Source organism: Symphalangus syndactylus, chromosome 7, assembly GCF_028878055.3.
Source record: "Symphalangus syndactylus isolate Jambi chromosome 7, NHGRI_mSymSyn1-v2.1_pri, whole genome shotgun sequence".
NCBI lineage: Eukaryota > Metazoa > Chordata > Mammalia > Primates > Hylobatidae > Symphalangus > Symphalangus syndactylus.
In genome coordinates this window covers 11253903-11269174 of record NC_072429.2, presented here as the reverse complement: position 1 = coordinate 11269174, position 15272 = coordinate 11253903, and the positions used below count along the sequence as shown (strand labels likewise).

The window sequence follows — 15272 nt, the reverse complement described above, 5'->3', positions numbered from 1 at the left end:
TTGATAAGCTCAGCATCACAACCTGTATATTTTCTCCAAACAACAAAATTGTTATATTTTACTTTTAAAACAACCATCACATGTACGATGGTTGCCATCAGCTGAGAGGCTACAACAACCCAACCCAATAGCAAGCCATGGTCTTTTCTGAAATTTTTTATTTTCTTTAAAATAGTCTTTTTGAAAGAAAAGGCAGAGATTTTAGAAAGTTTTAAAATCTGTGAAATGAAAAGTAAAATAATTCCTCAAGTAATTCCTTTCTTCAAAAAAAATTATTAAGACAGAAGGAAAAATAGTATATAGCCCAAATCAGAAAACATTTTCACTTTAAATATTCGAAGGCAACATATGCCATACATAACTGAAGAAACTTCCATTAAAGAAAAAAAAAGTAATATATACTTGAAAATGCCTGTGTTTTCTTCCTTGTAGATCTGAAATGTTCTAGTTTTAAAAACACATTTAGCAAATGCAACACAGCTCATTCAGGGTTGATTTGAGTTCACAAAATATTTTTATTATGTGTAAGAAAGCATACAGCCAATAAAATTAAGAAAACATTCACAATACATAAATAACACAGACCTGATGCAGGAGATATTTTTCAGATTTTTTTTCTTTTCACGGATTGCATCTAAATGTTAAGTTCATTGCTTATCAAGAAGAATACTTTGTAAACATTTCAAAGAAACTCCATTGAAATGCCCCACGAGTTGGCATCTGGCAAGGGAGGCTTATGATACTTTTTACAGTCCGGGTGATGATGCAGGAACTGGATTCCAAAGCACAGAGAAAGGACTAGCATTTGTCAAAAGAGATGCTGATGGCTTTGGGGGGTGCTCAACACACCCAAAGGGAAGGATTCTTCTGTTTCTCCCACCAACAGAAGTATCTGACTCAAGGATGATAATGAGGCACTATTCGTTAGTTAGTATACTGTTAACATTTAAAAACTCCTTAAAAATCAGCTCTAAATTCAGATTAAAGCACTATAAAAAGTAGCCCCACTGAGTGGCTTGGTTTGACGTGGTAAAATGGAAATGCAGAGTTTGAGTTTGGTCCCTCAGTGGGGCTGCTGTAACCCAGTGTCTGTGCTACACATCTCTCTCCAGGAAAGCCATTTGTCTGGTTCAGAAAAACTACCTGACACGTGAAATGAGAAAAGATGGAGAGGGCCAGTTATTTTACATAAATACAAAGCAGCATATACTTTTCATTACCACCTAAGATCATAAATTTAATGCTGGGTTCTTCTTAAGCTGGCTTTTATTTACAGAACTGCAAATTCCCCTGGGAAAGTCTTTTGTCATTTAAAATGTTTTGAACACAGTAGTAGCTATACTTTTTTAAATTTTTCAAAATCTTTTCAGGAAAAGAAAGCATTTATAGCATTTGTCAATTCTCACCTTGCATTTATTTGTGTCCATGAATTTTAAGGAATCATTTCAACTTTATTCCCTTATCTACCAGTTTCTGCTGTGTTTCTAGAAGTTATACATGAACATTTAGAATCTCACAGAGTCTGTGTGTTTGTTTCATTGGCTTATAAAGTGCTAGTTAAATGGCCAGAACTGTGGTTGTAAGGTCTTGGATAAAACTCATTAATTTATCCTATTAAATATGATAAATATATATTTATTATATAATAAATTAAAAATATCCATATATACAATAAATAAATAGAAACAATATCAACAAAACATCTCTCAATTCTGGAAAAAAACTTCTCATTCCTACTATAAGCCTCAATTAATGTTTTAGAAATAATTTATGAAGGCATGCACCTACCTTTACAATCTGAAAACTTTGCTGGGAACAGCGTTAGCACCTGTTTGTATACAGCAAACTCAACCCATCTCATTTTCTTCCCAGAAAGATTTGACTTTAAGTGAAGCTGTTCACTGTTGATTCTTTGCCCTATTTGGTAAGTCCTAAGATAAGAATAAATTTCTAAAAACAATTTTGAAGCCAAAGACATGACCCTTGCGGCTTCCCATGTTTGTAGTGTCCCTGTTTGATTGACTATGAACAACATAGAAAATACACCAGAATGTATTTGAAAATAGAGTTAGTTGTGTGTTGGAAAGCAGCAGAGGGCTCTCCTGACACCTCAGAGTCTCACCATACCTTAGTTTCTTAACAGCAAGCCCCAGAGCAATCTCCTCTAGCTTTTGGGATGAGCATGTGTGGCAGGCTTCATCTGCGAGTTCAGGTTGGGTGCTGTCCGTTTTGTGTGATGGGTTGGATCTTCTCCAGAGAGACGTCAGTGTCATAGTCCAATATGACCGATAGGGCTGGGGACAGCTTCTCCAAGGGTCTGGCGATGCCAGCTGCCTCCTCCTTTTTCAGGTCCTCAGAGGAGCCCACAGCATGTGGGATCAGGTAAACCAGATTGCACTCCTTGGAGATGGAGCCTCGTGGCTCGTGATGGCTGGAAAACATCGCGGCCCCATTGTTATTGATACTCACCGTCTCTATGGCATTATTCGTCGCAGGGCAAAGTCTGTAGCATCCTAAGAGGGTTGAAAATGCCTTCCGAAAATCAGCATTAAAGGCATAAATGATGGGGTTCAAGGATGAATTAGCCCACCCAAACCACACAAACACGTCAAAGGTGATGGAATCGATGCAGAAGGGCTGCGTCTCCCCAGACCCACAGAAGGGCAAAATGCAGTTCAAGATGAAGAAAGGTAGCCAACAGCACACAAACACGCCCATGATCACCGACAGAGTCTTCAGGACTTTAGTTTCTCTTTTGAAGGACATCTTAAAAGAACTTTCCGGTTGAGAACATTCGACAGGCTTTCCATTACCTGTAGTGGTCTGGCAATTCTTGGCGTGGACTGCTGCCCTCTCCAAGGCTGCAATGCGCCGTATTTGTTTCTGAGCAATCCTGTAGATCCTGGTGTAGGTGACAATCATGATGGCTACAGGGATGTAAAAGCTTATTACAGAGGATGAGATGGCATATGTCCTGCTGAGGCTGGAGTCACAGTTGTCTATGGTCTCAGCCAGGGAAGTGGCATTTCCATCAGAGGGGCTTGTGGGTTTTGCCTTGTGCCAGCTGAGCTGCACTGGGATGAAGGAGATGAGTACAGACAAAGTCCATGCCACACTGATCAGGATGAAGGCTGCCTTGGGGGTCATCTTTCTCTCATACCGGAAAGGGCTGGAGATAGCCCAATACCTGTCCACGCTGATCACACAGAGGTTGAGGATGGACGCGGTGGAGCACATGATGTCAAAGGCCACCCAGATGTTACAGAAGGACCCAAAGGGCCAGAAGCCAGCAATCTCAGCCACTGCTTTCCAGGGCATGACCAAGACGGCCACCAAGAGATCTGACACAGCCAAGGAGATGACAAAGAAGTTGGTCACCTTGGACCGCAGGTGTCGGAACCTGATAACGGCAGCACAGACCAGCGTGTTCCCCAGGAGCGTGGACAGGATAAGCAGCGACAGGAAACAGGCAGTGAGGATACGAACAGAGAAGTCCCTCTCCACCACCAGCCCAGTCCCGTCCATGGCAGAGGTGTTCAGAGTCCTCATCTTCCTAAGGGAAAACACATCGGGGCTCGGACACCCCTCAAGTTCCTAAGCAGGGATAGGGGTCACTCAGATTTCCAGGAGTCCTCCCCACCAGGCAGCCCTTTGTACAGCCGGATTGCTTCCCTGGCAGAGGACTTCAGCAACATTCCATCAGAGGACCGCTTGAGTGGCAATCCAAGTCAATCCCGTGGACGGTCACTCTTGATTTCTACATCTGTCTTCTGACTCCCTTGCTGCAGGTCACTGTCTTGGGCACCAGAAAGCCCCTGAATTCCCCAAATAAAGCACTGGCTTTTTAGCATATTCTAAATCATCAATCCAGTGACTCCTGGGCCTCTGCTCTGCTAGTCAGTTGCAATCACATTTCGGGGCTGTTGCTTTTCTGGTGGTGACAGGAAATTCTCCCCTTCTGAGACACAGCTGAAAATACATGTCTTCTCCTTCCTCCAAGCCCCTGGCTCCTCAGCAGCTCTCCAAACGCCTTAAAAAGCAAAGGGAAAACACACGGTCTTTCTCCAAGACTTAAGCAGATGGCATCATTACTCACGTCAAGCCCAACCTAATAATTCCCAGGGCAAGCCCGTCCGAGCCACCTACCTTGCCTTGGGGTCGTCTCTCTCAAAGCCCCTGGAGCTTGGAATGTGGACTTCTCCCGGCGCAGCGGCTCCAAAACGTTGAGGAAGTGCGCCTGAGCCCAGCCAGCTGCGCGCAGCAGGGGTTCGGCTCCCGGTGTGCAAAAATCTCCGGGGTGCGTTTGGGGAAAGGATCCCAGGCCAGGTCCCCAGAGAGGCGGCGCCGCCCCACTTCCTTGAACAGCTAGAGATTGTTCAAAGGACACTGGACCCCGGCTAAGGGCTCCTGGGCGCTCGGAGCTTCCTTGGGAGAGAGCACTCCCAGGACTGGTCACCTGGGCAGCTTCTTTTCTTGGCTTCCTTTGGAGACCCCAGAGCCTTAGCGAACCTCGGGCGGCCTTCAGCCCTACAGAGCAGGGTCCTGCGCCTCCCCGCAGGCACTGCCCGAGACCTCTCAGGAGCCTGTGGCAATGCGAGGCAGCGAGCCGAGCTGGCACCAGCGAGCGCACAGGCCGGCGGGGTTCCCGCGGGGCACAGCCCACCCCGCCGGCGCGTCCCCTCCCCTGCCCTGGGGGCGGTCCTCGCTTGACAGGCAGAGTTGCGGGCGACAGCCGCACGTGGTCCCCCTGGATGGTTCTGCGGGCGAGGTGGGCGGAGGACGCCCCGGTGAGTGCTTGCCCTCCCTAGTTACCTCGCCAGTCCCCGGAGCCCCGCGCAGCACGCGCAGGGCCCGCGAGACAAATCCGATGTCAGAACCTCAAGTAAGCTTGAGTCCCCTGAAAGCAAAGCTCAGCCCCGACATCCAGCGCCTCTTGGGGTCAACCCCTAGCCGGACCCAAAGCCCTAAGCGAGCGGGAGCCGCCCCCATTCTCGGCACACCAACTCCTAGAACGGCCGGCCGACGTCCGACCTGCGTTGTCTCCAAGTGCCCCCTAACTAGGGTTGGAGATGCCCAAGGGCGCCTGTACTCACCGCTCGCAGGAAGGGCCCGGCGCAGCTGCGATCTGGACCAGCGCGCGCCGCTGCGCCCCGAGGGGACTCACTCCTTCTCCGCCCAGGTGGCGGGCCCGTCCCGGCTGCGGTCAACGCCGGAATACAGTCGGTGCCCCGCACCTCCCGAGCGCCCCAACCCCAGCGCCGCGCGCTCCGTGTGCCCGGGGCGCCCTCTGCCGGCGGCTGCGATTTCCCGAGTCCCCGCTGTGCCCTCGCAGGTACCAACCTCACTCACAAGGGTTCCAGCGACCGCCAGGGACCCGCGCCCCGACTCGCTCTTCCCGGTCCATGATTGCCAGAACCTGAAAACAGGGAAGCGGAATCTTCTTCACTCAGGACTCCTCCGCTTGAAATACCCTGAAAAACGGACAAGAGTGAAAAATCTTACTTTGTTGGCATTGCATTCGTGAATCAATGTTTCCTCCTGTGCGCCCACTGCGTTCAAACCTGGGGCGCTAGAGCAGGCAAGACGCAAGCCTTACTCTCAAAGAGAACGGCAGAGCGGGCATTGACTCAGCAGCATCCGTCTTCCCGGTGCACGCCTTACCTTGTTCCCCCGTTAAAACAATCTTTCCCCCCCAGGCCGGCTCATCCCGCTTCGCCCAGGCGGAAATTAGGCTCGGAAAGGTAGTGGGGCCTGCTCAAAGTCACGCAGCTAACGCGGGAGCCGCGCCGCTGCCCACCTGTTCTTTGAACCCACCACATGTGATACAGGGAGCCCACAAACTGGAAAATTACCTACAGGGCTAAAATACAAGGAAGAGTCATATGGAGGCAGCGGGGCCTGGTGGAGAAGGAGCCCCCAGCCTCTCCTGTTTGCCCCAGGCAAGCTCACAGGTGAGACTTTGCACTAATTGTGCACAAACTGCGACATTGTGGTGCCTTCCTATGCCTTCCGACAGGTGGGAGGAGAATAAGCATGGAGCCCCCGAGGCACACTGCCTGACTTCCTGGTCCTGCCCTGCCACTGTCGGCTGCATGTGCACTCTCTCCTCTCTGAGCTCGGCTTCTTCCTCTATGAAACGGTGAGGACATAACAGGATTGTCATAACTATTAACTGAGACGGTGTTTCCAGAGGGCTTGGCACCAAACCTAGAATCCCGTCAGCCCTCCATAGGCAGGAACCCCTGGGACCCATTAACAAACCAACAGTCCAGGCCAGGCGCGGTGGCTCACGCCTGTAATCCCAGCCCTTTGGGACGTCGAGGAGGGCGGATCATGAGGTCAGGAGATCGAGACCATCCTGGCTAAAACGGTAAAAATACAAAACAAAATTAGCCGGGCGTGGTGGTGGGCGCCTGTAGTCCCAGCTGCTTGGGAGGCTGAAGCAGGAGAATGGTGTGAACCCAGGAGACGGAGCTTGCAGTGAGCCGAGATCGCGCCACTGCACCCCAGCCTGGGTGACAGAGTGAGACTCCGTCTCAAAAAAAAAAACAAAAAACCAACGGTCCAATCTCCATGACAGCCATGCACCATATCAGAAGCAAGAATTTTCTCTGAAAAAAAAAACACCCTAAAACCAAAGTAATAATTCCACTTAGTTCGCCAGCACAAATTGTACCTTGCTCTGTCGCCCAGGCTGGAGTGTAATGGCGCTATCTTAGCTCACTGCAACCTCTGTCTCCAGGGTTCAAGCGCTTCTCCTGCCTCAGCCACCCGAGTAGCTGGGATTACAGGTGTTTGCCACCACATCCGGCTAATTTTTTGTATTTTTAGTAGAGATGGGGTTTCACCATGTTGGCCAGCCTGGTCTTGAACTCCTGACCTCAGGTGATCCACCAGCCTCGGCCTCCTCAAGTGCTGGGATTACAAGCGTGAGCCATGGCGCCCGGCCTTTTGCACCTTGGCTTTAGATGGAAGGACCATATTGCTGGCACAGACCCTCCTGTGCCTGTGCTCACAGCTGTCTCCTCCCACCCATGGCCTTGCCATCACACACAGCGTCCAACAGACTGGGGGTCAGAGACACAATTGTTGCCACACACGTTCCCCAAGAACTGCATTTCTGTAGAGCCCTAAGTCATGCTTAACATAACACTTTCAGATCACTTTCCCCAAGGCCATCATTCTCCAAACTTCTTGACTTTGTTTCATTTTCTTTCTTTCCCTTTTACTAATAAACACAAATTAAAGATAGGTTTCTGGTTCGAGACCGTCATGTAAGCCTGAGCATTTAACTCCTGACATTCTACCCTGGCATCTGCAATTTTCCACCAAAACTACCCAGAAATAAAATAGGTAGGGGAAATTCAGCATTAACCTTGGAAAGCAGGAACGGGTGGGATCCTGATCTGTGGGATAACGAGCCAGTGGAATTGGACTGCGGGAAGCAAGACTCCACAGGAATATTCCATATGGCAAGAAAATGTACTTCAGGAAGTAACCTCAAAAGAACACACTAACTGCCCTGCCACCCCAAAATCGAGGTAGCAGACACTGGGGGTGAGAATGAGGCCAATTTGAGGGGTAAAATTTCAGTCTAATGACTGCCTTTCAGAAGTGCCCCCAATTCCCAAGTCCTCTCAGAGCCAACAACAATGCCACTGCTCTCGTAATTAAAACAAGCATGACAAACACATCACAACACCTGGGCTTCAGGTGGTATCACGCTCAAGAAAACATCAGTTTAACAGTGGAAAAATATTTGACACGACATTTAAATAGTAATCAAAATTTTGTCCAAAGGAACATTCATAACATACTTCATATTCTCATTTCTCTCATCCCACCAGCTGCTCAAAAAAACTTTTTTGTTTTGCTTGAAAAATCACCTAAATTATTTCAAACTAGCCCATACTACCTTTATTTTTTTCTCTCAACCCATTTATCTGACAAGTCCAGGTGATCAAATCAACACATATCATTTTGGTAGTGACTGAGAGCTATTTCTCAACCACAAGTAAATTTCTGTCATTTTCAATGTCAGATATTAAATCTCCTCCCTACCCATATGCTATGGTTTGAATGTCTCTGCCAAAACTCACGTTGAAATTTAATTGCCATTGTGACAGGATTAAGAGTTGGGACCTTTAAGAGGAGATTAGGCCAAAGGGTTCTGCCCTCCTGAATGGACTAATGCTATTATCTCGTTATCTCTGGAGTGGGTTAGTTACTGCTGGAGAGAGCTCCTGATAAAGGGATAAGTTCAGCCTCCATTCCCTCCCTGCCTCTTGTGTACTTTCTTCTTCTTCTGCCAAGTTATGATGCCACCCCACGATCTGAGACTTCCCAGCCTCCGGGAACTATGAGCCAAATAAACTTACATTGTTTATAATTTACCCAGTTGGTGGTATTCTGATATAGTAGCAGAAAACAGACTAGACATCATAACATACAAAAAAGGCTCAGAAACCCAGCCAGCAAAGCAAAAACTGCTAAGCAGGTAGAGAAAGAGAGAACCTGAGAATAACCAAGGAGGTGATTTTGTTTAAGATCACCAAGAAAACCAGAGTGTTGGACCAGTTTGTCTATCATTCTATAACTCAATGCCTGAGATTCCTTCCTAACAGATGTAGGTCACTGGCTTTTGAACGTCATTGCTGAGAGAACAGGAAAAAGTAAAATGGAGCTTAAATCTCAGTGTTTCACTTTGCACAGAGTGTGAATTTCAGAGGAACTTACAGTTTTGCTAGAGGTTTGGAGATTTTCCTATTTTCTTATTTGAAGCTAAGGTGAAACAAAGCCTTCTATTTTGTTCTATAAAAATCTCCCCCACAAACATCAAGAACACAAATATAAAAGCAATAAGGTATTAGATCATGCTGAGAATGTAAACCCAACACAAAAGCACCTTTGTTTCCCAATTTAGTATGTCTTTTAAGCTCTACTGTGTGTGATTTACATACTGCGAAGAGGGGGATGTCAAAATGATGCTTTTCAACAAATCTTTATTTGGGGTATATAAAAGTCAGTGAATACAGAAGGCACACTATCAAAGGGGAGTTTAATCTCATAAAAGAATAAATAAAACAACAGAACTGTCAAGTATATCAAATGATGTATTTAAGAGTCTTTGGGATTATTAAAGCGGACTTTATACACAAGATGATTAGCTTATGATGTTAGTGAAAAAAGATAAAGTTTGGCTGACCTTGCCTAAGTAACTAAAATGCTTGTTTCAGACAATAAATGTAACTTTTCTGAAATTCCTAATCCCATGTCGTATTTTCCTCTCCTATAGTTGTACAATTCAAAAATCAACACTTTAAAATTTCAAAATCAATATATATCAGTGTCTGCAGTGGTTGGTGGGTAGTGTAACGTGCATAATGTGTTTTCTATGGTTGCACCTGCCCTTCGTTCCCTTTTTCCTCTCTTTTCTGCCTTTTATAGGCTTAACTGAGTAGTTTTTATAATTCTGTTTTATCTTTTTATTGGCTAATTTTCTATAATTTTTTGTTATTTTCATGGTTGCTTTAGAGTTTATATCATTTCTCTCTCTCTCTCTCCATATATATATATATATATACATACACCCATACACACATATGTATTTTATAATATACATATGTAATATTTTTCAAAACCTGCATTCAAGTGATATTCCATGTATCATTAAGAACATTATAATAGTATTCTTCCAAGTCTTCTTAAATGGTCAATTATCTTTTAAAGAACTCTAAGTAATAGGAAATAAATGCTCTATGTTTCCCATGTGCCATTTCTGATGTTCTTCCTTTTTATATAGATCCATATTGCCATCTGGGATCATCTTTCTGCTAGAAGGACTACCTTTAACATTTCCTGAAGTGCAGGGCTGCTGGTGGTTGATTTTCTCCAGCTTTTATATCTCTAAAAAGTATCCATTTTGCTTTCATTCTTGAAAGATATTTTTGCTAGGTATAGCATTCTAGATGGACAGATTTTTCATTTTAATGGTTTCAGATATTGATCTGCTATCTTCTTATTTATATTGTTTCCAACAAAATATCTGCCATCACCTTTATCTTTGTCCCTCTCTACATAACATGTCTTTCTTTCCTCTGGCTATTAAGATTTTTTTTTTCTTTATCAGTGGTTTTGAGCAATTGGATCAAGATCTACCTCGGAGTAGTTTTCTTCAAATCTTTAACATGTTTGGGATTTGTTGAGTTTTTCTAATCGGTAGGCTTTCAGTTTTTGTCAAATTTGGAAATCTGTGGTCATTATTCCTTAATTTTGTTTTGGTTTTTTTTTTTTTTTTTTTTTTTTTTTGAGACAGAGTCTCACTCTGTCATTCAGGCTAGAGTGCAGTGGCACGATCTCTGCTCACTGCAATGTTGCCTCCCAGGGTCAAGTGATTCTTCTGCCCCAGCCTCCTGAGTAGCTGGGATTACAGGTGCACACCACCACACCCAGCTAATTTTTGTATTTTTAGTAAAGATGGGGTTTCAGCAGGTTGGCCAGGCTGGTCTCGAACTCCTAACCTCAAGTGATCTGCCCACTTTGGCCTCCCAAAGTGTTGGGATTACTGGCGTGAGCCACCACACCTGGCCTAAATATTTTTTTTAATCTTTCCCCTTTTATTCTCTTCTTTGGGTTCTTTAAATGCATGAACTGCTTGCAGTTGGCCTCCAACTCACTGATGCAGGTTCTCTTCTCTTTACTCTCTTTTCCCTCTGTGTTACATTTTGGATAGTTTCTATTGTTATATCTTTGAGTCAACTAACATTTTTCTTCTGCAAGGTCTAATGTGTTGTCAGATCTCATTCTGTGTATTTTTCAGCTCACATTTTGTAGTTTTCTTCTCTGAAAGTTCATTTTATGTCTTTTTTACATTTCCTGTGTATCTACTTAAGTTTCTGAATATATGAAATGTGGGTATAATAACTATTTTAATGTCCTTCTTTGCTAATTCTAACCTCTGTGTCCATTCAATTGAGTTTTCTCTTCATTGTGGGTCATATTTGTCTAATTCTTTTCATGCCTGCTAATTTTTTTGGATGTCCTACATTGCAAATTTTATCTAGTTGGTGCTAGCCTTTTTTATATTCTTAAAAATATTCTTGAGTTTTGCTCTAGAACATAATTATTTGGAAACAGTTTGATCTTCCAGTTCTTGCTTTTTTTCTTTTTCTTTCTTTTTTTCCCTCTTTTTTCTTTTGTTCCTTTTTTGCCCTTTTTTTCCTCACATCAGACGAGTGACGTGCTGACACTGTAACAAGGTTTAAGGCAGCATATCTCACACATGACCATGAAAACCGAATCATCATGCTTATGAACCACAAAACGATTCAGGTATTGCTTTTAAGAGGTGCTAGGAGGAACCAGAGCAGAGTTTAATCTGGGGTGATTTATTTTGTGTGACTGAAGCAAGATTCTTTTTCGGCGTATCTGGCTGGTGGTGGCAAACCCTGTTCATGCCCCTGAGTCAGTGCCAGACACTGAGATACTGTTCCTTATAATTTCCACACTTATATTTCTGCACACTCATGTACTGGTTAGTCCTCTGCTGAACACTCAAAGGGGACTCTCTGCAGATCTCTGGAGTCCTTTCTGTCTGTCTGTCTGTCTCTCTCTCTCTCTCTCTCTGTCTCTTTCTCTGCAGGTCTTCCCTTTGTAGTACTTTGTTCTGTGACCTCTGGTTGTCTTGATCTCTCTGGACCCTTAGTTCTGTTCACTCAACTCAGGGAGTCTGCCGGACTCCACCTGTGTTACCCCTCCCTGCACCACGGCTTGGAACATCTTTTGAGGCAGTAAGCTGGGTGACAGTAAGTCTCACCTCATTTCTTCCCCATCTTTCGGGGATCGCTGTCCTCTGTTTCCTGATGTCCAGTATCTGGAGAAACATGTATTTCGTTCATATTATTGGTTGTTTCTGGTGGGAGGGCAAATCCAATCCCTGTTATTCCATCTTGTCTGGAAGCAGAGATCAAGAAAAGTCACAACTTTTAGATTTAAGTCTCAACTTCTTAGGTTTTAAATCAAAAAAGGCAAAGGAATCTAATCAGTCAAGAAAAACTGAGGTTAGAAATAGAGACTAGTCCAGTAATACTTTAATACCCCAAAACTGCTCCTGGTTCATGGCTCTGGCCCACCATAGCATCAAATCTAGCCCTGGCCACACCTGTCATTACGGTTCCAGCATTCTCATCTTTCCCAATCTAAATCCTTCACTTTTAGGAGACACAGAAGGTCCACTTGGCTCAGCCTGGTCTTTGGGGGGTATGGGGAGTGCCAATGCTTTGAGAAGGGATGGAATGGTTACGAACACCACCAAGCCTTCCCTAAGTGTTTTTTGAGTGCCTATTATTGGCCAGGTAGTGTGCTAGGTGCTGGGATCATAGGAGTGAACAAAACAAACCTCCCTGTCCTCATAGAATTTATATCCCAGTAATAAATGATAAATACCTTTAGCACAACACAATATAGAATTGCTATAAGCTTTGATTTTGTTGAGAAAGAAAAATGTGCTTGCTAGCTAAGTCATAACCCAAGCTGAGATGAAAGACAGGCTAATCCACAAAAATTGTTTATCCTGTGTAAACATAGAATCTATTTAAGTCACCTTAGAGAGTCTTCTTTAGGCCATTTAGAGAAAACATGAATGAAGCCCAGGGGACAGTCTCTGCAGTGAAAAATGCTGAAGTGGGCTCTTGAGGCTGGAAATCAATGCTTTGTGAAGAAATAAAAGCTGTTAATTTGTCTGCTGGGCCCAAGAGATTATATACCACTGGGGGAACCCAGAGAGTATCCTTCAATTCACAAAGGGCTTTCCTCTCAGCCTGCCTCTGCAATGATTTAATTACTTCCCCTCCCTAGAACATAAGCACTGGTCACTCTCACCCCCAGCTTCAGGCATCCCAATTCAGGAGACGAGCCTGGGGCTGCAGTGGAAGGAACAGTGGGTCAGACAGACCTGGGTTTCAATCTTGGCTCCATTGCTATCAAGCTGTGGGGCCTTGGTCAAGTTTCTTCACCTACGTGCCCTCCTTATTTCCCACCCCCGAAAATGCAAATACAGCTGCCGAGAAGCTTACATGAAATCCCGTCCGAAGTATCAAGCAGGTAGGCACAGATCAGGAAATCTTCCCTTGCATTGCATTTTGTCTTGGCAAAGTCTGTATGTAAAGTGTACATTCACTGGTCTTTTCCAGCCCAGCATCCATTTCACCTTCTCTGAAGAAAACATCCCAGATTATTTTGGGGGAATTACCTGTTTTTTATTGAATACATTCTGGTGGTCTGATAGGGCCTGCCCCTCCCTAGCTAAGGGAGTAGACACATAACCTGAGACAGGTTGACCAGATGTTTCCTCCCTGAGATTTGTATCTTCAGCAGAAGGACAGAGAAATTGAACGCATATGAATGAAATAGCATCAGCCTCATCAGCATCCCTCTGATCAGACTGATTCTGCTGTGAGACGATTCATGGAACTCTTGCTTCCAGAAACCCTGGTGCTTTGTTCCTTGTCCTCTCCCAAGCCTGCTTCTACAGCCTCCCTTCCACTCAGTGTTACCTTTCCAGTGAATTTCCATTTGATCAGGTTAGCCATAGTACATTTCTATGACTTACAATCAGAGAGCTCTATCTGATCAGCTGAAGAAGAAGAGGAAGAGAAGAAGGAAGAGGACGAGGAGGGAGAGGAGAAAGAGAAAGGGGGGAAGAGGGAAAGAGAAGGAGGAAAAAGGGCAGAAGGAGAAAGGAGAGGAGAAGGACTAGGGAAGGAAACACATTTTATGTCTTATTTGGATTTAACACAGCTGGAGCCACAATTTTTGCTTGCCTGGCCAGCAAAGAGAAGAATTAAACACAAGGAACCTCAGGTTTTTTCCTAATTAACAGATGACTGATGACCCTATATAATCTATATAATGAGGTATCTTCCCCCAATAATTTATTTCATTTACAAACTTCATTCCCTATAATAAACATATTTAATAGATTAAATAAATGAAGTTTATTACCTGCTTCTAGTGGGCAATCCCCTGCTATCTTACCTGGAATCATCAGAGCTAGCAGGCACCAAATCTCCCACTTTTGGACACTGAGATTGGCCTGATTGGCTGCACCTCCAGAAATACAGCTAATGGAGATGCCCATCCCAGCTTTGGGAGGGTGGATAGAGCACCAAAAGAGACTTTACGGAGGATGCAACACTGAATCTGATCTTAAAGGAAGATCTCATAGGACATGCTCAGATGAAGAAGGAGGGAAAAGTATGTTGGCAGAAGGAAAAATGTATGCAAAGACTCAGGTGGGAGTGTGTGGGGAGGGGAGAAAGAGGGTCCTTTTAAAATCAGAGCACTTTTGAGGTCAGTGTACTTTTATCCAGAGATTTATAGAGTCTCAAGGATACCCAAGAGACCTTGTTATGCTCATGAAGTAGAGAAACTGGAAGAAGTCCACATATTTTAGTAGTTTTGTTACTGGAAAGGAGACTCAGTCTAGACACCAAGAGAGAGTTCTTGGATCTTGTGCAAGAAAGAATTCAGGGTGAGTCCATAGAGTAAAGTGAAAGCAAATTGATTAGGAAAGTAAAGGAATAAATAATGACTACTCTGTATACAGAGCAGCCCCGAGGGCTGCTGGCTGCCCATTTTTTTGGCTATTTATTGATTATATGCTAAACAAGGGGTGGATTATTCAGGCCTCCCCTCTTTAGACCATATAGGGCAACTTCCTGACATTGCCATGGCATTTGTAAACTGTCATGAGGCTGGTGTGGGAGTGTAGTAGTGAGGATAACCAGAGATCACTCTGGTCACCATCTTGGTTTTGGTGGGTTTTGGCCGGCTTTTTTACTGCAGCCTGTTTTATCAGCAAGGTCTTTATGACCTGTATCTCGTGCTAACCTCCTGTCTCATCCTGTGACTTAGAATGCCTGAACTGTCGTGGAATGCAGCCCAATAGGTCCCAGCCTCGTTTTACGCAGTTCCTATTCAAGATGGAGTTGCTCTAGTTCAACACCTCTGACAGCTTTAATTTGGAAGAGACAGAAAACTTTGAGGAGGTCCCGGAGAATGACCAGCAACCTCACAGACAGAATCCTGGGTACCTTGGGTAAAGGTTTCCTCTCCATGCCACCCACAAGACACTGTGGCCCCAATCTCCAGCCCTCCACCTCTCTGGAATGTTTCTATTACATCGTCTGTCCACTCAACAGCTCCCCCAGATTTTACTTGTGTCTTTTATCAAACTTACCATCTTCCTCCAAAACTCACCGCTCCTCCTGTAA

General features: G+C 44.7%; 1 protein-coding gene and 1 non-coding gene across 3 annotated transcripts; both read right to left on the bottom strand.

The window, feature by feature from the left end:
- Positions 1-495: 495 nt before the first annotated feature.
- On the bottom strand, positions 496-5202 carry DRD1 (dopamine receptor D1). 2 transcript variants are annotated; one of them, XM_055285211.2, is made up of 2 exons: positions 4147-4741; positions 496-4030 (listed from the first exon to the last, which is right to left on the bottom strand). In XM_055285211.2, the coding sequence occupies exon 2, from the start codon at positions 3547-3549 to the stop codon at positions 2209-2211; it is 1341 nt and encodes a 446-aa protein (XP_055141186.1). In that variant the 5' UTR covers positions 3550-4030; positions 4147-4741; the 3' UTR covers positions 496-2208. The 2 variants fall into 2 exon arrangements, with proteins under 2 accessions (XP_055141186.1, XP_055141185.1); XM_055285210.2 differs by lacking the exon at positions 4147-4741 and adding an exon at positions 5094-5202 and having other exon boundaries at positions 510-4030.
- Positions 5203-11224: 6022 nt separating this feature from the next.
- Positions 11225-11327, bottom strand: LOC129487109 (small nucleolar RNA U13). The gene has a single exon (XR_008659231.1). It is a non-coding gene; the product is annotated as a small nucleolar RNA U13 (small nucleolar RNA).
- Between the last annotated feature and the right edge of the window lie 3945 nt (positions 11328-15272).